Raw genomic sequence first — 27,023 nt, 5'->3', positions numbered from 1 at the left:
CAATAATCTAAAATCGACCTTTCATTGATTAGAATATAAAAGTGCAACTTTTAATTTTGTTCCTTGGGTTTTAGATCAATAATTTCAATAAATACAGTATTCAACCTTGTCGAGCACTTGATACAACTACTATACTGAAGTGCCCCTGAATAAAACTTGCTTAACTAAACCTTCCTGTTAAGGATGATTTTGATTTCAGATATAATGTATTTGAATGTGTTTGGTGTGAATTCCCATAATTTTGTAACTTACAATCTTGTGTTCATTCATAAAAGAAAAAGCATGCTAATATGAAATAACAATATGAAATACAACAATAATAATCATGTTATAAGGCAGGCTTTTGAAATTCGACAGCAATGTTTGTGATACAGATGACGATTTATGGCATCATGATTGCGCACCACATTTTTAGCATCATCTGTTTGTACTAGTGTAGTATTTCGTGATCCTAGCATCCTCTTTTTATGACAATTTTCAGTAGATCTCTACGACAAAAGCTTATTCCAAAAATTTCAGTTGATTCCAATTTTGCGTTTGAGGGAGTTAAACATGATTATGTGAATTACACTATTATAATATAACAATAGAGATTATACCCAAGAGTACCGACTCAAAATTGCCTCGTGTGTAATGCTACGGTGAATCGGTCATTTTGATTTGTCGCAAGAGCCAACTTCAAATGTTAATTTGCATCTTTAAGTTTGTGTTACAAACGTTTGCGCACTCAGCATGCACTTTTGGCACAAAGGGTTGCATGCAGACTACAAACAACACCACACTTTGGATCAGTTTGCCAGGGGCATATAGCAATCAGGAGGTACGCCATTTGCCCTCTATGAGCGACATGCAAACATGGCAAAGTCAGTACTCTTTGGTTGTATTAATGCTTAGATCATCATTACAGACATTTTGCAACAGATTGAGAAAAGATTTGAATTTATTTTGAGGTAATCCTTAAATTTCAATTATTACCACATCCTCTACCCATACAACTAAGAAAAACTGCTCATTATGATCAGCAGGGGATGTCAGACATTTTGAGAGTTTCAATTTTGATTATTTCTATCTCAATTTTCAGATAATTGACTTTTTTATGAAAACAATGAAAGTTTTGGTCAATATTGAAAAGGTGATGCAGGCCGGTGACGGGAAACTAATAATTTCATTACATAGGCCTAATCTGAACTTGTAACTTTTCAAAATTGTTATGTCATTCACTATGATAAAATGCAACATTTTGGATTTGTTTACACATGTGTGGTAAAGCACTATCGAACACAATTATTTAATTTGTCCATTAAAATCTTAACATTTCTTTCTACGCAAGTGATTTTACTCCACATACCAATCCAAATCCAGATACTGTATCTAAAAAACCTCTTCACATGCTGCTATTAATATTAGTGTATATTATTACTATAGAAAAATTATCAAATTCGTGGACATTGTGGAACATTCAACTACGCTTGTTACTCCGTGACTAATCATGCTAACTACACGCGCGTACAACGCTACTCTACGTGTCCATATTAGCGAGGCTATCTGCGTACAACTGCTTACTACGCACAGCCACGCAAAGAGTATGTTCCACGATGTCCACGAATTTGATAATTTTTCTATAGGTGATATAACTGACTACTGTTAACAGAATGCACCTATTTCTTGTTCAATGTTGATCAATTTTATAAATAATTTTTAACAAATCTTGGATATGAGTTAGGTTTAACCTTTCACTAGAGTAGTCCTTTTCAGAGGGCTGAGCTTTCAGAACTCTATCGAGTGCCATCTTCAGAGCAACATGGAAAGATTAAACCCTTACTCATGTTTACAAATCAAATCTTGAAAAGTTAGAACAAAAAAGTACAGAATTTGACACCAATATAACAAAACTAATAAAATGCATAACAAACTAGAAAAGATACGGGAGAAACAAGATTGGTTAAGAGAACACATAATTTACTGAATAGATTATGAGGGCTTATGACAAGTGTCTGAAATAAGGAAAAAATAATGGTTGTCCTGAGGACAAGATAACCTAAGCATACGTTTGGCCTTAAAACATATCAGTTCTCCCTAAAATGTGTGATATTATTGTGTGCCACAAAATCAAATTATTTGATGTTCTTTGCTCTGGAAAAGCCGTAGCTAGAAATTAGAAAACATGTGCAAGCTTAAAAAAAATTGTCATTCTGAATTACGCGGATCTCGATCAATTGCACCATTGGTTAACTCACTGATATGGTTAATTAACAATATTGAGAATTGTATGCTAGCAGTCACCTTCGGTACAGCTTTCTTGATGATACAAATTACATTTAAACATGATGAGTCAAAACTTTAAGTCAAGTTTTATTGTGCATGGCTCATAATGGTGTCCCCAATGATTTTTGGACAAGCTGACAAGAGGATAATTAGTGCTTATTTTGAACACTGACTTTAAGGGCATTATTCTGTGATGAAAATGATTTGCATCTCATTATATTCTCCCTATCATAAAAAATGCTAAAACTTTCAACTGAACATACATGTGACATATTAGAGCAAAAGATACACTATACAGTTACTTTGCAAATCGAGACCTTTCTAGAATTTCTAAAGAAATCTCCATAAGCCAGCCTCATTCTTAGTTAATCTTCTTTCTATTTGGTTCGTTCAGCATATGTAGGTCATACTGCCAGTGAGTAGTGAGTGTGTTATCATCATTTAGTTTTGGTCTTCTTAGCACCTCCAGTAGCCCCAGTCTCAGTTGATTTTCTCTTCTTTGCAGCACTTCTATCAGCTTGTTTCAGTAGACTTGGATCCAATTTATTTGCCATGTAGTGAGTCCATAGAGTGAGCTCTACCTTGTGAGCCGTCCATGAGCTTGATGAATCTGAGGGTCAAAAGAATATGGAATATTTTAAAGAACAAAGTAGATAATTAATCATCACATTCTATATTGAAACCAGTTTCATTTCAAGTAGATCCCCTTCCTTGTCTTTGCCTACAAACTTGATCATGGGCTATTCCTGTTTCAATCCATACCCTTATGATGTTTGATTTGTGAAATCTTTATTGAGGGATTTAAACTACTTCAGTGGCAAGCACTGCTTTCCAAGCAGGCCCTCATACAATGATATTTACAACATTTTTACAGAATATATACAAAATAACATGATATTTAGAAATTTAAACAAAAACATCAATAATAAGTGTGAAAGAAAATAAATATACCTCAAATACATGAATGATATAAATCTTAAAATACATACAATATAAATAAATGATTATAATTCAGCAGTAGTAATAATGCTTGTCTTGAATTGATGCAAAGACATAGTTTCCACGACATGATGGTGGCAAATGTACGTTTACCACTGTTAGAATGATATTTAGGCACGATCAATGTGTTTGAAGAATGACTCCTTGTAATGTGATCATGAGCATTATGAACAAAGTCAAATTGATTACATAAATATTCCGGACACATATTTTTGATACATTTAAAGGTAAGAAAAATCATGTGATTAGACCATCTATCAGAAAGTTTAATCCAATTTAAAGAACTTAACATTTCATCTACTGGTGTTCTGATATCAGCAAAGAGAATTGTTCTAGCTAATCTGTTGTGAAGTACTTGAAGCTGATATTGATTGGTTGTAGAACAATTAGACCAAACACTGCTGGCATAGTCGAAATGTGGAATTACAAGAGCATAGAGAGCATAACTAAGGTTTTATGAGGAAGGAAATACTTTGCACGTTTTACAACACCAATTCTCTTGGAAACATTTCCAGATACATAATCAATGTGTGATGACCAAGACATATTACTATCAAACTTAATACCAAGATATTTGAAAACATCAACTCTTTCAATAATTTTGTCATCAAATGTAAGAGTTATGTCATTGTAATGATTAAGCATATGATTAGTTCCAAAAATCATAAACTTTGTTTTGTCAGTATTTAATGTGAGCTTATAAGCTTTAAACCAGTTAGCTACGGTTTTTAGGTTATATTCAAGTTGCATTTTTAGGTCATCAGCATTTTTTGCTTTACACATAAGAGAAGTGTCATCTGCATACATTACTGTCTTACAAGTTACAACATCAGGTAAACAATTAACAAAAATTATAAATAGCAGATGACCTAAGATTGAGCCTTGAGGAATTCCAGTATTATAAGTTTTGAAATCTGACAGAAAAGAATTAACATGCACAGCTTGAGCCCTATTACTTAGGTATGATTTAAACCAACCAAGTTCATTACCCTTAATACCATATTCATGGTAAACAGTTAACAAAAATGATAAACAGTAAAGGACCTAAAATTGAGCCCTGAGGAATACCAATATCAATTGGCCTAAAGTCAGAAAAAGTTGAGTTAACATTAACAGTTTGTTCTCTGTCGTTTAAGTATGATTTAAACCATAATAATTCATCCCCATATACCCCATATTGTTTAAGTTTCCTAATCAGAATATCATGATTGACAGTATCAAATGCTTTCTTTAAGTCTATAAATAAAACGCCTGTAGCGTAACCTGTATCCATATTCTTTAAAATGTAATCTTGAACATCTAGAAGGGTTGTTGTTGTGGAATGATTCGGACGAAATCCTGATTGAGCATTTGATAACAGTCCTACATTACTCATATATTCATATAAGGTCATTTTCACAGTAAAGGGTGTAACTTTTGATTTTTAGGGTCAAAATTTCAAACCACTTAAATATGTTTCTGTTTACTGAAATCATGCATAGAAGCAACTTAAATTCCAGTAAAATAATGTTTCAAGGCTTAAACCTTTTGATTTCTAATAAAAAATTTGACATTTCCATAACATTTTGGTTAAAATCTAAGAAAAATGTATTTTACATAACCTCAGAAAATTATGACATGAAAGCTGGAATACATGTGAAATCCCATTCCAAAGTAAGTCAACAGATATAAGTTAAATTTTATACCATGTTTTGCTATGTTTGTAATTGCAGTTTTGAAAATTTTTAACATCAAGTGTCATTTACAATGGAAATTTCCAAACCTTAAACATATTTTTTAAGTTTTAATTGGGTTCCTAAAATAATTTGAATGTCTAACTTCATGTACAAATACTACTTGATGAAAGGAACCTCCCAGCCAAGTTTCACAGAAATTGGAGTTATTTTTAGAATTGGCAATTCAAGCGATTTGTGTTTCGGAGGCTTCAGTTAACAACACAGGTGATCATAAAAGTAAAATATTTGGCTAACTACTACAAGTTGACATAAAAAAATAGGTAAAAAATATCACAATTACCAATTTTCATGCTTTGTTTCTAAGTATTGAATTTCAGTTGTGACAAAAATTAAATTATCCCAGCAAGTCATTTTTTTTTGTTTCTGAGGCTTCATGTTAACAATTGTTAAACATTGCAGAAGTAGTTTTTTGAAAACAACAGTGTTGGGATCATCTAAGCTGTTATTTTCTTGTGTGTATTGAATCAATGATTCTATGCAGCAGATATTGTAGATTTATCACATGTTAATTTTTTCACCCATTTGTTAAGTATGGTGTTTTTTGCATGTGAAGCCTCCGAAACAGGCTTTTTGGGGTATCAGTATATTTTTCAAACATTAACCATAATGTCAAATTTTTTTAAATTTATGACATTCTGCACATATCAAGTAATAATTACAATGCAGATATCAGTATGAAACACACCAATTTAGATATGCATAGATGATAATTAATCTTATTGTTGTTTCGGAGGCTTCATTTGTTTCGGAGGCTTCAATTGTTAACGGAAAGTTTGTATTGGGTCCCATTTTCAAACGGTGATATATATCTCCACGATTTAAAAACATGTGACTTGAGGATCTACTTTGCTACATTTTGATAAATAGATTGATGAGCTCTTTTATTTATATTTGCACAAGCTTGCTGAACAGTTTGTTTCGAGGCTTCAAAAAGTTAACGGAAAACGGCTCTTTGAAGTCAAGATTTTATAAAAATTTTAAAAGCTTGCAAATCGACTAATTTTTGTTACCCATTTCAAGTTAAGATAACAACTGTTATGAATCAAGAAGAAGTGAAGAAATAACCAAGAATTATGAACCAAAGCTACACCCACAAAGTTTGTTAACAATTGTTAACGGAAAATGAAGCCTCGAAACGACAAATATCAAGTCCGGTTATCAAAAATACAGGGCTGTTCACAATTAAATCTAATGTGGCAGTGTTTACTGAACATATGACTGTACTTTCAGGATAAGAAAAATTATCCATGAACTAACTGAAGAAAACACAGGGTTTTACAAAAATGTTACTGTTTTTTATAGTTTTTCAAAATGGCAATATTAAGTACATTTAAGCCTGCTAAAACTGAACGCAGTAACTCCCAAAGCTGATTATGCTACCCAAGGTAGCTGCTAACTAGATGACTTATATGGCCAAAAATCATGGAATTCTGTGGCTTTATTAGAACACTACGGATTAAAATGTTAAAAATCCAAAGTTACACCCTTTACCGTGAAAATGACCATAATTGATCATGAACAGCTCTTTCAATGATCTTTGATACAATTGGTAATACAGAGATAGGTCTATAGTTACTAACATTAGTTTTATCACCCGATTTAAATATTGGAGTTACTTTAGCCTTCTTCCATGCATCAGGAAAAGTAGACCGATTCAAAGACAGGTTGCAAATATGAACAAGGCATTTTGAGATGAAAGGCGCAGCCAACTTTAATAACCTTACATTGAATGGATCTAATCCTGACGATTTACAATTTTGCATTTTACTTATTTGTTTAAGAACAAATTCATTAGATATTGCTCTAAAACTAAATTTGTTTACACTATTTTGATGAGAACATACAGTATTACAAGTGCATACATAATTATCATTGTTATTATTAAATTTACTCCCAAGTTCATTACCTATAGAAGTGAAAAACTCATTGAACTCATTTGCCATATCCTTTTTTGTTACCTGAGTAATTACCATTCTTTTTAACAACTGCTGTAGGTATACTTGATGTTTTGTTTGGTATAATTTTCTTAATTGTTTTCCAAAGATTTTTACTATTATTTATGTTGTTACTTATAGCCTCGTTACAATAACTCTTTTTCAGTGAATATTTCATATTGTTTACTTTATTTCTAAGAGACTTTGCTTTACTCCAATCTTCAGCATTATTTGTCTTATGTGCTTTTGAAAAATAGTAATCCCTATCTTTACTTATAGCGTGTTTCTATTGAGTCCCCTGCATTTTACCGGTAAAACTGTTCGCCGTCAAATAGCGGCGAAAGGCGGATAACGGTCAGTTTCCATTGCACGTTGTTTACCGGTAAACACTTTCGATGAACAGCGTCAATTGACACATCTTTAAAGTTTGCCGGCGAAAGGTCGTGGTACTGGGGTCAATCCCGGGTCAATCGCAAAGCATTGTGGATTTTAATATTGTAGTATTTTCTTAATTGTTTGGCTAAAAATGAGGTAGCAAACATGAGAAAAGAAGACTGAATGAAGAATAATGTTTTTTTATTAGCGTTTTCATTCGTTTTTATTTCGTTCTCGTACATACAAATTACGCCATTGGGAAATCCCCCTCAGTGATATCGACGTGAGTACTCAGTATTGTTGCGCGCAAAAAAAATAGGTCTTAGAATTTAATCTTTCACAGTTTAATTTCAGTTAATTCTTTTTAGCGAATAGTAATTTAACATCAACAACATAATATTAAATTCATGAAATCTTTCTAATTTTCTGAAGCAAACACCGCCGCGGATCCGAGTTGATTTCTATTTTTTTCGCATGCACAGCTGGATTCATCCGCTGATGTTGTTGTTGTTGTTGTTTTATTTCATGGCTTTTACTAGGGTCATAAATCATAACTCATGTTAAATATTTAGCATAATATGTATAATGCAGGGATAATGCATTATGAATATTTCTTCCATTTACTTTATTTATAGCAAGTGAGTCAAATATTTGTATGTGATTAGGCCTAAGAATTTTTGCGAACGGAATGGTATAAATCATGGTATAATACATAAACAAGCTAGCTCATTGATGATGCAGAGGTCAATTTCGCAACTCAACTTCCGCTTTTCTTCCCTGTATGCGCATTCAATCGAACGGAGTGAGTTTCTATTGACGCTTACGGTAAGCGTCCCGCTATTTTCCTTCCTCAAGAAGGAAAACGTTACCGTAAAAAACTTCGCCCCTGTTTACCGGTAAATAGCGGGGAAGGTCAGTTTCTATTGAGCAGAAATAATCCCTTTACCGTCTTTTTACCGGTAAACGGTCCCAATAGAAACACGCCTTTAGTCTCAAAAATTCACTATTCACCCATTCAGGTAAACAACCTTTAACTTTCTTTTCCTTAAATGGTGCATGCTTGTCACAGGCAGCAAGTTTATTAATTAAAATTTCATGATTTACTGTATCAAAAGCCTTTTTTAAATCCAAAAATATAACTCCTGTTGCAAAACCATTGTCCATATTATTAAGGATATAATCTTGAACATCTAGTAAAGTTGTTGTTGTGGAATGATTGGATCTAAAACCAGATTGAGAATCAGAAAGGATATTTCTACTACAAAGATAATCATATAATTGGTTATGAACAGTTCTTTCAATAATCTTCTCAAATAATTGGTAAGACAGATATTGGCCTGTAATTGTTTACATTATTCTTATCACCAGATTTAAAAATTGGAGTAACTTTGGCTTTCTTCCACTCATTAGGAAATTTGGAACTGTCTAACCCTAACCCGTACCCTAACCATCGAACTAGCAAACCCTTTTTATGTTTCGAACTAGAGGACCTATTTTCAAACAATCAAACCTTATTTTTGGATTAGCGAACCTTAGGGCAATGAAGATATTACACAGATATCACACCTGCACAGACCTTACCTTCTTTGTTTAGTCTCTTTACACAGGCTTTAACTTGCTCTGCATATCTACCATAGTGGGATGGTGTATACTGTAATGGAGTCAAGCCAGGTATAGCAAGCATACTCTCATCTGCCATGAACGGTGCATGTTCTGGTGCACCTGCTGCAAGCACAGCTGTAGTGGAAAAATTTTTGGATTAAATATTAGGATAACCTCGCAGTGAGTGTGATGCAAAAAAATGTTGCAATCAGTACTAATTTAAAAGGACAAATTCACAAAATGTCCCCACTTTTTAGCTCCTTGCACCACCAGCTACGGGCCTGCATAAGATCTTAAATGGGCTGTATCACCTCCTGGTACTGTGTGACTGCTTTTTTGCCATTTTGAAAAACCATAAGGCTATGACTGTCACCACAACCACCTAGAGATACTGTTGCTACACTGACCATGGAGGTAGCAGATGCTCTTAAAACCATGTGTACATCTGTGACACCTCATGAGCTATCTTAATCTTTTTTAAGTGTTCACAGCTGCCGAGTTATGTAACTTGAATTTAACCCCTTGAAATCAGCCTGCACATGCATAAGTCTGAGCAAAAAATGCACAGTAAGATGCAAGGACTATTTAGTGAATATACATGTACAATTCACTTTTTTCATCTTCATTAAATACAGTGCATCCCTCAAAGTTGAGTATTGCTGCACCTTGAATATTACCGTGGCGAAAACTGCTGGTGATGAACGTGAAGAAAGTTTTTATATTGTACAGTGCAACATGCAGGTAAAAATAGCAGCAGCAATAATGGAAGCTGGATGCTGCAGTGAGGGATGGAGGAAGATCATTCCATAGCTTGATGGTATATGGAAAGTACAAGTACTGGAAAGCTAAAACTCTTGCACATGGTTGGATGAACTTATGATTGTGGCCTCTCAGTGTATCAATGTTCCTGCCATTTCTGATGCTAAGGTAGTCAGCAACACGAATATCCATAATGGATGCTAAAATTTTGTAACACATCCGGCCATATCTTGACCTGATTGTTGACTAACCTGATGCTGTAGCAGGCCCTACAGCCTTCAATACTGTCAGTTCTTTGATAGCCAATGCTACATTAGGAAGTTTCTTGAAAGCTTTCTTACTGGCTGATTCTACCAACTCTGCACTGTTGGTTTGTACCATCGCCAGCAGGGGTCTGAATTTGCCTCTCTGGTAATAAATAATAAAAGCAAATTGGTTACAGAATCCCGGTTTTTACTTTTTTTAATCATTGCCTAAACTTCAGTGCTTATACTTCTCATTTCTAAATTCAAAGGCTATGTTGTGCTATTCCAGTTGTACACACCCCCTATGGAAGACATGGCCTTAATCTCCCACACAGTGGGTGCGGATTTTAAATGGAGTCACCCAAGCAGGTAACCCCATTTGAAATTCACCCTCCGGCCTCCGTGTATGGAAGATTAAGATCATGTCTTCCACAGGGGTGTATGGATTTCAACTGGAATAGCACATTCTTCAAGCCTAATAGAGAAAATCCTACAAAACACTTAGAGAATAAAGTTATTGTTTTTAGCCGCTGAAGTGCATCTTTCATCTCATATAACATGGGGGCCATCATTATTTTTAAGTAAAACAAGGAGGCGAAGCCGAGTTGTTTTACGCCAAATATAATTATGTTGCGTGTTATATGAGATGATAGATGTACGACAGCGGCTAAAAACAATACCTTTATTCTCTTATTTAAAAAAAAAGTAGGAAATTAATTATCAATATTAAATTATCTATATTAAAACAAGCTTCATTTTAAAAAGTACATCCTCCTTTAAAAAATTTAAAGGAGTAAGGAGTTGAGGCATGTGGAAGAGATGGAAAGACAACATCAAGGCATGGACAGACCTAAATTAATAAATGCCCAAGGAATGGAAGAAAATAGGATGACCTGGAGTGAGTCTGTTATAAAGTTATTACTTAGACCAGGTTTAGAGAGAAGGAGACTTAGGGATTCAATCATATTTCACCATTGTTCATCACCGTTTAACAACGATGCGTCAGCGCCATCTTGCGTGGTTTACTTCACACGGGCAGCTAAAGCTGCCCATGCAGACGCGAGTTGTTAAACGGTGATGAACAATTGTTGAACATAATTGAATCCTTTCAACAACGAAAACAAGCTAAAGATTGTGTAATTCACATGATTATTTCATGAGGAAACCTCAGGCCATAAGAAGATCGGCGGTTGATATCACTGAGCAATGAAACTACAATATCCGCTATCTCTCCAACATGTAAACCAAGTTCCAGGCATGACGAAATTTACACGCTCACACGTATGCATGCTTCCGTTAACTTGCGTTCGCATCACGTGTGACTGGAAAAGTGTGGATTCATCACCGTTTAACAATGTTTGGCTCCTGTTCAAAGGTATAGGAAGAGTTGTTGAATTAGTGAGTCACAGTGATATGACCATTTCTTTAATTTGATGTAAGAGACAAAAGATGTAGGAATGGGTACTTACTGTTATTTTCCATTTCATTAATTTAGTGATTTCCTCATGTGTTATGTATTTCTCTTTTCTGCCCTGTATAATTGTAGGAAGTTCTTCTTGGAACCTAGGAGAAGAAAAGTAAAACATTAATTTCAAAGCATCTCCCACCAGTTTACATCAAAAATGAGAAATTAACAAGTGGTACTGTATTCAATCAAATGTATCACCCAGGCACTTTATTCAACCATCTAATAAGGGGCGCTTAATAAAATTACTGTCGGATGCCATCGCCCCTTTAGCTTCAGATCGTGGTATATGGAGAAACTTAGTAGTTTCCTGCTTTGCAGTCAAATTAAATAAAATGAAAATGAATGAATGAATTGCTTTGTTTCCTGTAACCTATATATATTTAATTCTGTACCTCAGATTCAGGTCTTTAACCTGCTTTGATCAGCTCATGTCTATCATCACATTCAAGAGTAGAAAATGACTAACTACTCAAGACTGCTTCTATACAAGAAATTCACTTTATTGATGATTTCACCACTATAAATGAAGATGATTTTGTATGAAGAGCTTGTTTCCAAACCATGTTAAGTCCACAACCACATGTTTCTCATTTACTTGTGTGATACAATCACAATTACTTTGACAAGTTTGACATTAGCAACCATGAGTTATACCATCAACAAGCCATTATTTACCACAACAATGCTGTTAACAATATGCAGACTATTATTGTTCTCATTTGGGACCAAAGGCCTCGGCTCAGTATTGTTACTGTGCATCCATGCAATGTTTGCTTTGTAATGGTGCATCCAACTGAAATTATCATACCTACATGTATAGCATCACGACCCATTGCAATATTGCACAGGTAAATCAGAAACATGTGTTTGTGGACTTAATTAACATGGTTTGGAACCAAGCTATTCATATGGTCAAATCATTATATCAGTACTCCAAATTGCTTACCATTTATCCAAATCTAAGAGATTCTTCATCCCGCCTGGTTTGTTAATTTTGAGAGCCTTTGCAAGCAATACTTTGTTGTATAGATTGTGTACACACTCCCATTCTGTGGGACTTGCTGACATGAAGAACTTGTGACTATTAGTGGTTGCCATAATCTGCAAAAATACAAAAAAAATATATGCAAACATTATGGGTTAGGATTATAAATACAGATTATAAATATAGATTTCGCGGTTCTCGGGGTCGGGCGATTCTCGTGATAGTCCTCCAGAATATGTGTTGAAAGTAGGCCTATTTGGTCCGATGAGATGCACCTGTTAGTCACACTGTAATGCTTTCCGATGCGCGCACTGTACTCCTCGCACACTCCCGTTGATATCCGCGATAGTGCACCGCGAGCACGCGATAGTGCACAGCGAGAACGCGAACGTGCGCGGACGGACGGACGGACGGATACTCGGTGATTAGTATTATGATGTATAAGTGTGTCAGGACTTGAATTTAGACTGGAAGGCTGGTCTTGGTGGAAATTGGGTTACTGAATAGTGAGAGAAAAAGTTCCCATGAAAGTTTTAGTACAATGTAAGTTATGTTTAAAAACCTTACTAATTTTGACATGAAAATGAAGATTAAATAACAGTATGGAAGTATGTTGTAACTTTTGTTCCTTCCATTCTGGTGATCACCTTGAGTGAGACTATCAAATTCGAAACCATGGTTAGCTTATATATGCATGGCAGCAGTCGCTAGCGGCTATGCGCCTATAATCCTTTTCTTTTCTTTCTTTTTGCTCTTCACTTTTTCAACACATCTATAAAAAATTGGGTCAAACTTTTTGGTCGCAGTCATTCGTGGGAACAGGATTATGTGCCATGCCCCCAGTCAAAAAATCTGCGCATGCCACTGGTATGGAAGTGCAGTCTGACCAGGGATATCATATCCCTGGTCTGACAAAACATTTTGTACACAAAGTCTCTTTTACAGTATATATCAAATTGATTAGTGATTGACTAACACTTTCTGGTCAATGTAAGAGACAGTGCCTTTAATATCATCAATAGCAACAACTTGCAAACTCTTTAATTTGCAAAAGAAGAAACAAACTTAATGAAAAACATTAATTAATTATATGCCATGCATGCAATAACATATAACATGAAAAAAGTAATGAAAATAAAAGTTAAGGTGTGCATCACATGCTACTGGGGACTAATCAAACATCACTGATCTTCAATTATTGCAGCTACTATCATTTCAAAATTCTTTGAACAAACTCAAAACTGAAAAACACAAATAAATGCCATGCAAAAACAAACAAAACATACATTTTGTACAACACAGTATCAATGATCAAGTGCTCTCTGATAAATTAATGCAGTTACTATAAATAATTTTAGCATTAGTGGCAAATAAAGGGGTCCAGGCATCTAATTCTACACAGACGTACAAAATTAAGGGGTCCAAGGAATCCTGGACCCCAAGACCCCTTAAAACGCTACCCCTGAACCTCACTGATCGCGTAGATGCTCTCCTCAATTATTGCAACGTCTATAATTACTAACATAAAGCGGTAAACAATAAACCATGCAAAACCAAACAAAAACACAATGACAATAATAAAATGTGCAGTATGTGCTAATCAATGGCTTCTGGCAATGGGGAGTATTCATTTCTGACTATCACTGATCAAGTGTTCAATATATTCAGTTGAAGCGATTCATATCAATTAGCATAATACTAGCTATTACAATTTGAATAATTTCAGCCAGATTATGAAATGTCTGGCTTTTAAAAATCATACCCCAAACTTCTCTGACACTTGCATACAAGTCTGTTTCTTTTTGTCCATCATTCATCCTCCAAGAGATTCACTATACATGTACATTGTAGTACACTATTAGTCAAAAGTTCCTTCCTTTTCATTTTTTTGCTTCTTTACTGTGTACTGCGTAACATATAAGGAAGTGGGGCTCTGGTTGGCTAATAAAATCCCATGAAATATTGGCATCTGCACCAAATCTGGGTTAACTTCCATGTGCTTTTATTTTAGGATGATTCAACTGCTCTTCTCCTTTAGCTTTTAAATAAATATATAACACTCCACAATTAATTGGCCCTTCCTGACTAAAGCAAAGAATTGCGCATAAGCCACTGACTGCATAATGTAACCATTAATCCAGCCATAAAATAAGAACATATCAAGTTCATGTGTTTGTAAACACCGGCAAACAAGGTCAAACACATGAGAAATCTGTGTAACAGTGGACACACATGAACCATGGACATCCACTGTTCTTACATGTAGATTACATGAAGATCTAAAACAGCATAAGAAAGCCTTATAGCCATCGAACACAGGGCAATTCTGTACTCAGATAGTGAAAACATAACCATGTCCACGGTTAGGCGAGAAAATCAAATGTGTGCCAACAGTTGGGTTGGAAAAAATCAATCACGGAGGGGCATGACATCATTAGTTGCCCATGACATCCTTAGTTGCCCGTGTTTACAAATAGATATATGCATGCATCCAAAATGTGATAATTACCTTTTCACATATGCCGCCTTTTAAAAGGCCCGAAATAAGACTTTGCACTTTCCTCCGGTCGGACAACCTTGCTTGAAGTAACATAGCATAAATCATGGCTATGCGTGGCAGAACACTCTCCACTGCTGCTGCATCATACCACTCATGAGGAGGCAGCATAATGCTGATCATTAAGTTGACCAGCAAAGGACACAGCTTCAAAATTTCCCAGCAGACATCTGTCCAGTTCGAGGAACTTAAATGTTCCATCGTTTTTGTCAAGACTGAATGTGGAGTTCGACCTTTTGGCTGTTTCTCAGCGCATGTCTTCATGATACTGGCACCGATTTCTGGCAGAAATTTGTAACCCAAGTCTCCGACAACAAGCTCTGTAATATTCTTGGTTGAGCCCTCCTTCACACAAATGATTAACTTTGAGCGCTCCTTTTCGGTAAGACCACTAGGCTCTGGAGTCGAAGCGTGAATGATTAGGGAGACGGGATCTGTAGGAGGTGGTGTTGAGCTCTCTTCAACTAGTAGAGGCTTAGGTTGCAGTGGGCGTGGCTTGATACAATGCAGCAGCTTTTGTCTAGGGGGAGCTCTCTTTTGTTTCTTTTTGGGATTTGCTGCAACTTGAATAGTAAACATTGCTTGTGGAAGTTGTGAAGGAATTAACACATTTGAAGCAGGTTTGGTGAACATTGAGGGCGGTGTTTTTGACGTCAGTACCACATTTGACGCAGGTTTGGTAACCATAGTGGGCGGTGTTTTTGATGTCACTACCACATTTGAAGCAGGTTTGGTGAACATTGAGGGCAGTGTTTTTGATGTCACTACCAGATTTGACGCAGGTTTGGTAAACATAGTGGGCGGTGTTTTTGATGCTACAACCAGCTGCTGCCGATCTGTTGCAGACGATGGCATCTTTTCTGCAGGCTTGGGTTGTATTGGACGCGGTTTGATACTAATCGGCTTCTTTGGAGTGGCGGCACTGGCCGATTGACTTGGGATGGCTCCAACCGTACGTGTATCTGGTTGTGAATTAATTACTACATTTGAAGCAGGCTGGGTAACTACAGAGGGTGGTGTTTTTGATGTTAATACCGCCTGCTTGGGATCTGTAGCAGACGACAGTCTCTTTTCTGCAGTCTTAGGTTGTATTGAGCATTTCTTGGGACTAGACAGTTGTTTTTGAGTGGACCGTTGTTCTAGGATGGCCTCAATTTTTGGATCTGCTGAACTACTTATCGCATTAGAGGCAGATTGGATAGCCATAGCAGGTGGTGATTTTGATGCTACTTCCACCTGCTGAAGATCTGTAGCAGAAGATGGTCTCTTTTCTGCAGGCTTGGGTTGTATTGAATGTTGCTCGGCACGAAACTGTTGTTTTGGATTGTCCGGTTGTTCTGGGATGGCTTCTGTTTTTTGATCTGCTTGCGAATTAATTACCGAACTAAGTATTGAACCAATTATCGAATTAGAGACAGGTTGGATAGCCACAGTGGGTGGTGTTTTTGATCTTACCGGTACTACCACTTGCTTGGGATCTGTATTAGATGACAGTCTCTCTTCTACTCCCTTAATTATCGCATTAGAGGCAGATTGGATGACCATAGTGTGCGGTGTTTCAGATGTTGCTACCCCCTGCTTAGGATCTGTAGCAGAGGGTATTTTCTTTTCTGCAGCCTTAGGTTGTATCGAGCATTGCTTTGTAGACAGTTGTTTTCGAGTGGCTGTTTGATCTAGCATAGCCTCAGTTTTTGGATCTGTTGAACTGGGAATCGAAAGTGTATCTGGTTGTGCACTAATTACCGAATTAGACGGTGGACTTTTGGATGTTGCTACCAGCTGCTGGGGATCTGTAGCAGAGGACTGAATCTGTTCTTTATCAGACTTTGGTTGTAGTGAGAGTTGCTTGACAACATGCAGTAGGTTTTGAGACTTCTTTTGTTTGTCAATCTTTTTTGGATCTACTGCAATTGGTGTCAACTTTGCTTGTGATGAAATGACCACATTTGAAGCAGGTTGGGGGTCTGCGGCTGAGGATGGTCTATTATCTGCAGGCTTAGGTTGTATTAAGCGTTGCATGGCATTGAACAGTTGCCCTAAGGGGGCTGCAGGTTGTCCTGGGATGACCTTCATTTTTGGATCTGATGGACTTTGGATCATTGGCTGAGAACCAAGTACCAAATTAGAAGCATGTTGGATAACCATAGTGGGTGGACTTTTTGTCGTTGTTACCAGCGGATGTCGATATGTAGCAGAGGATGGCGTCTCTTCCTTAGATTTAAGTTGCAGTGAGCGTTGTTTGACCGGATGCTTTTGACCCTTCTTTTGTTTGCCCTGCTTTTCTGGATCTGTTGGAGCAATTGCAGTAAACTTAGGCTGTATTGAGTGTTGATTGACGCTAAACAGTTGCAGTGGAACGGCTTGTTGATTTGAGATGGCCTGTGGATCTGCTGGAATTTGAATCATAGGTGTATTTGGCTGGGAACTAATTACTAGATTTGAAGCAGATTGGATAACCATAGTTTGTTGTCTTTGTGATGTTATTACCATCTGCTGGGGATCTGCAGTGGAGGATGGCATCTGTTTCTTTGGATTTCTCTTTCGTTTGACTTTCGTTTTTGGATCTGCTGCATTTATAGCAAACATTGCTTGTGATGGAATGACCACATTTGAAGCAGGTTGGATAATCATAGTAGGTGGTGTTTGTGATGTAACTACCAGGTGCTGGAGATCTGTAGCAGAGGCTAGTTTCTTTTCTGCAGGCTTGGGTTGCACTGAGCTCTGATTGACACTTATCAGTTGCATTGGAATGGCCTGTTGGTTTGGGATTTGAATCATAGACGTATTTGGCCGTGAACTAATTACCAAATTTGAACTAGGTTGGTTAAAAATTCTTGAAGGCGTTCCTGATGTTGCAACAATCTGCTGGGGATCTGTTGTCATTGTTTGCTTCAATTTCAAGTTTTGTACGACATTAGACAGTTGCTTTGAAGTGCCTTCTTGAACTTGGATGATACCAGTTCGTGTATCTGCTGGAATTTGAACAGCATTTGTGTTTGTAGAACTGGGCAAAACAGAGAGTTGTATCAGTGCTTGCTGATTTGGCCCGTTTTTGGTGTGTGCTCTCATACATTTGTCTCTGAATGAGGTAGCTAGCCTGTGCAACCGTACGATGTGTGAAAAACATGCCAAACACACAGTGCCCTTATGTGGAGCTACTTTGATTCCCCCATATGTTAATAGAAGTTTTGGTAAGTCGACTGTATCTTTCCGTTTTGTTCCCCAGACTTTTGATGCTTTTGATCTGTCATATTTGTCACAACAAGCCACACACCTGCCTTCCTGTACTGTGACACTCACTGGGGTGTCAACAGGGGTGTCAACAGAGGCACCAACAGAGGTGTCACTATGCGATACTGTAGGCTGACTGTGTGAAGGAATTATTACATCAGAAGCAGTTTGGGTACCTATAGCGGCTGTCTCTCTTGATGTTGTCATATTTTGCTTGACATGTGACAGTTCCTTTGGGGTGTCCTGTTGTTCTTGGATGGATCCAGTTCTTATATTTCCTGGATTTGAAATAGTCTCTGCTTGTGTGGGAGGGGGCAAAACATAGAGCTGTGATGCTGCCAGCTGAATTGGTTCATTTTTGATGCAATTGCTCATACATCTCTCCCGAAATGATGTAGCCAGTTTGTGTAACCGTACAACTTGTGAACGACACGTACAACACAGAGTGCCCCTAGTAACTTGGATTCCCCCGTATGTTAACAGAAGTTCTAGCAAGTTTGGTGAATCTTTCTTTTTAGTTTTTCGATCATATCCGACTTTTGTTGCACGATGCTGGTCATATTCTCCATCACCACATGCCACACATGTGCCTTCCTGTGCTACATGTATGACATTCACTGGGATGCCACTAGGGGTGCCAGAAGGGGTGCCAACAAGGGTGCCAGTAGGGCCACCAATAGGTGATACTGTAGGCTGACCTTCCATTCTGAAATCACAAATTCAATACACAGGATTAGGAAAATATTAAAATGGGATATCACCAAGCAAATTTGATAAATTGGAAGCTGGAAATATTAGATTTTTTGTGTTACATTGTGAAGACTACCAATTTGCAGAAACTTTCGATAAAAAATCATGGATGAACTTTATCATAGTATTGTCTGAACCAGGATTTGTAATAAAGGGGGATTTTCCCCTACCCCCTACACATACAATGTTTATTATGTATTTATAAAACAGCCTCCATGAAAAAAAAAGTGTCAATAGCAAAATACATGTAAACACAACAGGGTGTTTACATTTTAAGTTTCATAGAATATATGTTCAGCCAACCAAGTTGCCATACTTAGATTTGGCTCATAAGTCAGATGTCAATGCCTGGGTGGGTTCTCAACTTTGGTTTGGGTGGGAATGTGCAGCTGGGACTCTGAAAAACAACCTGACTTTAACCAAATTTGATGAAATACAGACCTGAAATTATACACATTTTAGGAAAATGTGCGTACATTTTGCTAAAAATACAATAAAAATTTGCACTATTTCAGATTTTTTTGAAAAAATACCCTTTCTTAAACCAAATTTGCATGAAATTGAGGGCATCAATAAACTGAAATGGCTGAAAATGTATACGGAGTGTAAACTAAATGGCTGACAATGCAGCCTGAATCTGCCACACATCCCCTTACCCTCATAAAGAACCCCAGTTGTGGTACAGTACCGGTAACTATGAAGCAGTCCAGAGATAACTATAATTTCATTATATTGCATTGCAGTGTTATAGGCTTTCAAAGTTCAAAGCATGAATAATCTTGACTTCTGAGGTAAGCTCCCGGGGGTAAGCTGTGATTTGAAGAGCCAACTTTTGAAGGCTTTTTTCTCAGTAATTACTTTCTTTATCGCCTCTCTGCAACTCTTTGTGTTAATGTTATCAACTATGTTGATAATCAAAAATGGTAGGTTGAAGAGCTGATAGAATTTTTTTGTGGATGCAAGTGCAATACTCCAGTCCAGTACCTTGGAAGTCAGACTAAGCAGAAGAAATCGGATGCAGTTTTAACACAGCCTTTAAGTTGTCCTTCTATTTTAAACGCTGACTGGAGTGACATTGACAAGCTTCCAGGCAGATAACGGAACCTTGCTTGGAGAAGAGATGCATTGACGATTGTCAATTGCTGTCCAGGAAGAAAGCTCATAGGCACACTCATAAAGGAATTTGCCAAGAATACTTTAGGGCATGATATCCTGCACTATACAGCACAATAGCCACCAGGCAGCTATTCTAATTCACAGATTTTTGGTACACAATTATGGCTGCCATGTGCTTTACTTCTGGATTTGAGTATTTTTGGGAAGATGGGGGCCTTTTACAGTCCCAAATCATTAAAAGGATATGTGACACCTGTTGGGGCATGACAGTGTTACAAAAAATCTAATAGCTGCTTTATGTCTCAACATGTTAAATTAGACATGTGCATGTTGCTGCCGTTTTTACAGACTTATAGGTTAAGGTTATCCAAGTTTGTATTTGTATTGATATGAACATACATACATTGCTCAGATGGAAAATATAACTTTAGGCCAATTTCAAACAAAAATTAAAGAAATTTAGGCCTGTCTATATCTATATTTTATTCATTTACTTGCTTGATTTTTTGTATATAAATATAATTATTGTATTTCTGTATTTTGAATCATGGTATTTATAATTATCTTGTAGTTGATGATACCATTATACTTATTTGTAATATATAGTAAATACATTGTAAATACTGTATGATATTTTGTAAATATTGTGTATCGTAATATATTTTGTTGCTATAACATGCATCAATGAGGGCCTGCTTGAAAAGCAGTGCTTGTCACTGAAGGAGTATAACCCTCAATAAAGAAAGAATAAATAATAATAATAATAATGTATGGGGCTATCATTTTCTTTGCAAGGGTAGGGGGGAGGTCCAAAATATACTGGGGAGGGGTCATAAATGTTTGGAAAGAAAAATTGGGAGGTCATAAAATTTGTGATGACCAAAATGTAGGGAGTCACAAGATGACCACAGAGATAGTTTGTTTATTTTATTCAAAAGGACTGATTTCAATACAATTTTAGCTTCTTTAAGGGGTAAGGTGTATCAGTAGGGATTGGGAGGGGGGCATAAACATTTTCTGGCCAAAATGATAGCCCCCTAATATGCAAATGAACATGTATGACTAACATTTTGTTTTTTTTCTGTTTTCTGATGCAGATTCCAGCTGTGACAAAAAGATGTGTTCAAGTGTCTTATTTTTTTTACAGTTGTCATTGAAAAACTCAGTTTTGATACTACCCATCCGAGTACACCATTGCACTGATACAAGGGGATAAATGTGTTTGAACGGGCACCCTTTAAAATGTTTAAAGCACCAGCTGATGCATGCACTCCACAGCAAAATATTTTTGAGCGGGCACCCTTTGGAGTACTGGCTGGCACATGCTCCCTATTCCAAAGATCATTGTGGAAACTGGAGGGCCACTTCACTTGATCATCAGAATGGGGTCACTCCTGCTCAAGTGTGAACCCCCCGCTCCCTTCCCCCAGCTTAAGTTATGTCTTTGAGCAGGCACCCTTTGGAGCACTGGCTGGCGCATGCTCCAGGTGTCCAACGATCATTGCGGAAACTTGAAGGTCAGTTCACTTGATCATCAGAATGGGGTCACTCTTGCTCAAGTGTGAACCCCCTGCTCCCTTCCCCCAGCTTAAGTTATGTCTTTGAGCAGGCATCCTTTGGAGCACTGGCTGGCGCATGCTCCAGGTGTCCAAAGATCATTGCGGAAACTTGAGGTTCAGTTCACTTGATCACCAGAATGGGGTCACTCTTGCTCAAGTGTGAACCCCCTGCTCCCTTCCCCCAGCTAAAGTTATGTCTTTGAGCAGACACCCTTTGGAGCACTGGCTGGCGCATGCTCCAGGTGTCCAAAGATCATTGCGGAAACTTGAGGTTCAGTTCACTTGATCATCAGAATGGGGTTCCTCTTGCTCAAGTGTGAACCCCTGCTCCCTTCCCCCAGCTAAAGTTATGTCTTTGAGCAGACACCCTTTGGAGCACTGGCTGGCGCATGCTCCAGGTGTCCAAAGATCATTGCGGAAACTTGAGGTTCAGTTCACTTGATCATCAGAATGGGGTCACTCTTGCTCAAGTGTGAACCCCCTGCTCCCTTCCCCCAGCTAAAGTTATGTCTTTGAGCAGGCATCCTTTGGAGCACTGGCTGGCGCATGCTCCAGGTGTCCAACGATCATTGCGGAAACTTGAGGTTCAGTTCACTTGATCATCAGAATGGGGTCACTCTTGCTAAAGTGTGAACCCCCTGCTCCCTTCCCCCAGCTAAAGTTATGTCTTTGAGCAGGCATCCTTTGGAGCACTGGCTGGCGCATGCTCCAGGTGTCCAACGATCATTGCGGAAACTTGAGGTTCAGTTCACTTGATCATCAGAATGGGGTTACTCTTGGTCAAGTATGTTGTTTTTCTTCCATTGTTTTCCACCATTCAATTCCATGACAGAGTTTGTTGAAAATCATCAGAAAACAATCAACTCTTCAGCGATTGTTTAACGCGGCTGTGTACTCTAGCCATTGTTTCTTTCTCAAAATTGAGTTTTTATGATATGTTTGTACCTTGTTATGTTTTTTATAAATACAAGGAATGAAAATCCAGATTTGTAAACTCCAACTGCAATATTTTAAGGATTTTATTTCACTATTCCACTCGTGTTTGAAATTGAAAAGGAAAGAAAATCTTTGTTGTACCAGCAAGGTACATGCGCCAAGCAACAACTCATCGCGTTATGTATCTCGCAATTTGTTAACGCACAAATACGCGACGCTTATCTACATGCGCGGCGCATCTTATGGAAACACTACGGAAGCACTGATTTCACAAAATTCTAGTGGTCAAATGGCTCCGTTTTAGCTGATAAAATGTGGGTTTTTTTTTTTTCTTTCCCCCGATTTAAATATCAAGTTATGAATGGATTTCGCTCAAACTTCTCAAGGGGTATCGATTTACCCGATGTTTACGTAATATAAGTTACAAAAGCGAAAACTGTCGCATTCTCCTGTGAGATTCGATGAAAGTGCAAAATGTGACCACTTTAAACTTCAACGGCCATTATTTCAATGTTCATTCAGGGGTTCAAATTCGCAATCAATTGCGGGAACCTGTTTAGGTTCTCGTAAAGGGTTTTTGCGAGAACCTTTGGTTCTCATCAAAACCAGGCTACACAATACCGTAAACGTTCGCATAATGGCGCACCTGGGCTCCTTTGCCTTGGGGGTAAATTTCATGTACAAATAGAGAGCTCACTCCTCTTAAAATCCCAACAAGAATTAAGGGTAGGGCCTATGTGCCCTTATTTGCTATTGGGATTTTTATGGAGGGTGCTTTTAGTTTGTGTCTAAAATTCCAGTTATGTCAAGGGAGCCCATAGCGCCATTAGGCGAACGTTTACGGTATGCGATCAGAGACTTGGAAACTTACGAGAACCAATTTTGGTTCTCCTAGTTGTAATCCAGCGAGAACCTTCAGGAGAACCGGTTCTCGGGTTCTCCTCGAATTTGAATCCCTGTCATTTTCTCGGTAAAATGACGATTTAGGTACACGATAACTCAATAAATACAGCATCTAATAGGTAAGCAAATATGATCATCGTAAAAAGCATGATCGACTCAAGAAACGGTTTTCTCATTTTTTTATATTTTGGTCTATTTCCGATTTTGGGCATCATTTTGTGCAAATAGGCGTTTTTGAATTTTAAAATGTTCATTTTGATGCCTTATATGGTCAATATCTCAAAAAATAAGGCCAATATCAAAAAAATAAAAAAAACGTTTTTGGAATGGAGCCTCAAGATTGAGCTAAAAACAAAATAAAATATTTTGGAAAGAGTGTTTTTTTGTTATGATGTACTTAACAAATAATACGAAAAAATAAACGTTTTTGTTGTTTTCTTCAAAATTGTTGATTTTACCCCAAATCTGTATTTATATTAAGATTTATTGATGTCTTGCCTTCATAAAAATGTATACTTTTATATGTTTTGCGGGAATAATTACAAAGTTATTGCACTTTTACTACATGCATGTCTGAGAGTACACAGCCTCCTTAAACACAAAAAATTGTTTGAATGGTGTAACCCAATGAAAACATTGTGATGTCGCTTGCTTGGGAACAGGGAAAGGTGTAGACACAATAATGGCCGGTACGGACTGGTGTAAGATCATAGCGATATAACTTTTTGAACTTTCTTCACATTTTACATACTTTTTGGGGCTAAATTGAGTAAGTTAAATCTGATGATCATTTCATGAATATTTTGTGATAGGACTGACGAAAGTTTGCTGGATTTTTTGGGTAGAATTTTTAGCGATAGAAATTAGAATAGACAAATTGAATAGCAATACTGCAAAAATGAGTAGCAAAATGCAATGCGATACGTACTTATTCCAACGGTGAGCGCATGCTCCCTATTCCAAAGATCATCACTCGCCTACATTTGGTGTAATAATAATAAGCGATTAAAATCACTACCTACAGCTCACCTGGCAAAATTACGTACTTTTACAAGGCAAAAATCAGCTTTTCTAGGCATTGTGGACATGGTGCCTTCACCAAAGAAAGTTTCCTACGATAAAGACCTAACTAAATTGAGATGGTTCAGCAAGTCATCATCACGACACTTGTAAACAAACCGTGCTCGAGTTTGATTGACAGGTGACATCAGACGCGATAAATTGTCTTTATCTTTGTCTTTCATTATAGTACTCGCCCGTCATGCCCGTGAGTGTCCATCGGTTTGTTTACGACCGCAGTGACCGGGTTGTTTACACCCGTAAAGGAAGCTGGGCATAAACGTTGTTTAACTTATTAAGTAATTAGCTCACCTATCGACAAATCACACATGCTGTTATGTTTAATATAGCATGACAATGACAGTTCAACTTCTTTAAGTTAATTTTTATTACTTCCGTGGTCCGGCACGCTGCTGGTGAATTGCGATCGCGAGAAGTGACAAGGTCGCCTACTAGTACTACGCTACGGCATGTGCCGCGCCGACGTAGTACGAGGAACCCATACCGTAGTAGCTCTGCACAACGATAGGGCGTCACCAATAACGAAAATGTCATACCGATAAATGATGTGTCTGTTTGCCCGTTTTTCTAAGTTTGCGTTGCGAACTAGCGCCGACGACCAATGCCATGGGTCAACCCGGCTTGTTGTAGGTATGCTAGGTGAATTCAAATTTGCCATCAAACTGCATCATTTTACATATCAAATTAAAGCCCTTGAGTAAAGAAAGCCAAAACTGAAAACATTTTTGTCATAGCACTTTCCGTAACAAAGTTACATCTTGTCAAAGATTGACTTTCATCAAAAAGATTCTGCTAGCAAAATTCCCAAAACAGCATTTAGGGGTGTTTCTAGATCTTAGTCTCATGGCGATAGCAGCTTTTTTTGATGGAACTGCTATCCAAATCCCTCTAAAATCCCATGTGCGACTTGATTACCACCATAAAAAATCATATATTTGGGTCAAGTGAAGTATAGAAAACATATTTATGTAGGTTTCCTTCACCGACCTATTCTCGAAAAAAAATCAAATTTCTATGTAAATATGCATTGTGTTTGGGCCCCGGTCAGTGATGCCAACGCCGCGCCTTAGGCGCACAATTGGGCTACTTGGCGATCACTTGCCGCTACTCAAAAAAGCATGCCGCTACTTGTCTAAAATTGGGCTACTTTTGCCAGTCTCAGGTCATGGCAGTAATTTGATGTATTTTCCTTTCAATTTAGCCGATTTATAAAGGTTTTGAGTCTTTGAAGCTCCAAATTGAAATTACAATGGGTTTTGTGACCATTTATTGATCGGTCAGTAACTTCCCAGTAAGTACCGGAAGCTTTAAAGTCAAGTGCTTTTCCGCCCAATTGGGTGTTTTGCGTTCTAAATTCGAGTAAACCCGCCCAAATATCCGGTATTGGGCCCTTTTTTGGAAGCTTAAAAATTGGGCTACTTGAGAATTCTTTACCGCGGTCTGGCGAGTCAATGCGCCGCGCCTTGACGCTCAAAAGTTTTGGCAACACTGGCCCCGGTCTCGGCGAATTTCGCTGACTAGCAAATGTGTTAACTAAGGTTTGCCTGGGATACCTACTTGTTGTCAAGTCCGTTGATCTGATATCTGCCAATCAGCGTGATTGTTTATTTCTTCTGTGTGTACGCTCGTCTACGCTTGGCGCACAGCTCGGACCACGGAAGTAATAAAGAATTAACTTTAATCATTTAAAATTTATCATGAATGATGATCATTCATGATTATAATATTATAAGCTTACTCATCATGCACTGCATGCATGCTCAACACACTCAAGTCCAACACTCACACTCACAGTCAACATGCTCACGGTCATAACGGTTGATTGATGATTTTATCATGTTTATGGTGAATTAAAACAGTATACCTACCTGTAGATTGTTGAAACTTCTTGTTAACACTGTTGTGAATAGTAAATTCTCTTCAAAAAACAAGGGGAGATTGTGTTTGTTTCTCTCTGGCGACACCAAAGGCATGAAAGAGGTCAAAAGGCAGGTCAAAGGGCACTTTCATCCAATCAGAGCTTGCGTTTTAAACAGTGAAATGATGTGAACTACTTTTCCACCAATCAAACTACGTCTTTCACATAGTGAATGACCGCGCCGCCACCGGATGTAAACACAGCGGTTACTTTGAATAAAATGTAAACAGCAGAAAATAGATTTTTGTTACTTTTGCCGTGTTTATATCATGTGAAGTAAGTTTATCACATTTCTTCAAATGCAGCTTAACGCGGCTGTGTACTATAGACATTGTTTCTTTCGCGAAATTGAGTTTTTTTGATATTTTTGTACTTTGTTATGTTTTTTATAAATACAAATAATGAAAATCCAGATTTGTAAACTCCAACAGCAATATTTTAAGGATTTTATTTCACTATTCCTCTCGTGTTTGAAATTGAAAAGCAAAGAAAAAATTGTTGTACCAGCCAGGGTACACGCACAAGAATAACTCAACGCGTTATGTGGCGATCGCGCAATTTGTTAACGCACAAATACGCGACGACACGCTGACGCTTATCTACAT

General features: G+C 37.5%; 1 protein-coding gene across 1 annotated transcript; it reads right to left on the bottom strand.

The window, feature by feature from the left end:
• Positions 1-70: 70 nt before the first annotated feature.
• On the bottom strand, positions 71-26,460 carry LOC140164326 (uncharacterized). The gene is made up of 7 exons (XM_072187602.1): positions 26,369-26,460; positions 14,878-18,862; positions 12,330-12,484; positions 11,385-11,478; positions 9,922-10,078; positions 8,891-9,046; positions 71-2,875 (listed from the first exon to the last, which is right to left on the bottom strand). Exons 2-7 carry the CDS (start codon positions 18,859-18,861, stop codon positions 2,703-2,705), a joined length of 4,719 nt encoding a protein of 1,572 aa, XP_072043703.1. The 5' UTR covers position 18,862; positions 26,369-26,460; the 3' UTR covers positions 71-2,702.
• Positions 26,461-27,023: the final 563 nt, after the last annotated feature.

This window comes from Amphiura filiformis, chromosome 11 (genome assembly GCF_039555335.1).
Source record: "Amphiura filiformis chromosome 11, Afil_fr2py, whole genome shotgun sequence".
NCBI classification, from domain to species: Eukaryota; Metazoa; Echinodermata; class Ophiuroidea; order Amphilepidida; family Amphiuridae; genus Amphiura; species Amphiura filiformis.
Note: the sequence above shows the minus strand (reverse complement) of the source record. Positions and strands in the feature narration are given on the sequence as shown.

Excerpts from the sequence above, each read along its gene's own strand:
- LOC140164326 (XM_072187602.1), bottom strand. The coding sequence starts at position 18,861 with ATGGAAGGTCAGCCTACAGTATCACCTATTGGTGGCCCTACTGGCACC. Across the intron at positions 12,485-14,877 it reads AAGGCGGCATATGTGAAAAG|ATTATGGCAACCACTAATAG; the intron begins GTAATTATCACA and ends GTATTTTTGCAG. Across the intron at positions 11,479-12,329 it reads CTCTTAGATTTGGATAAATG|GTTCCAAGAAGAACTTCCTA; the intron begins GTAAGCAATTTG and ends TTCTTCTCCTAG.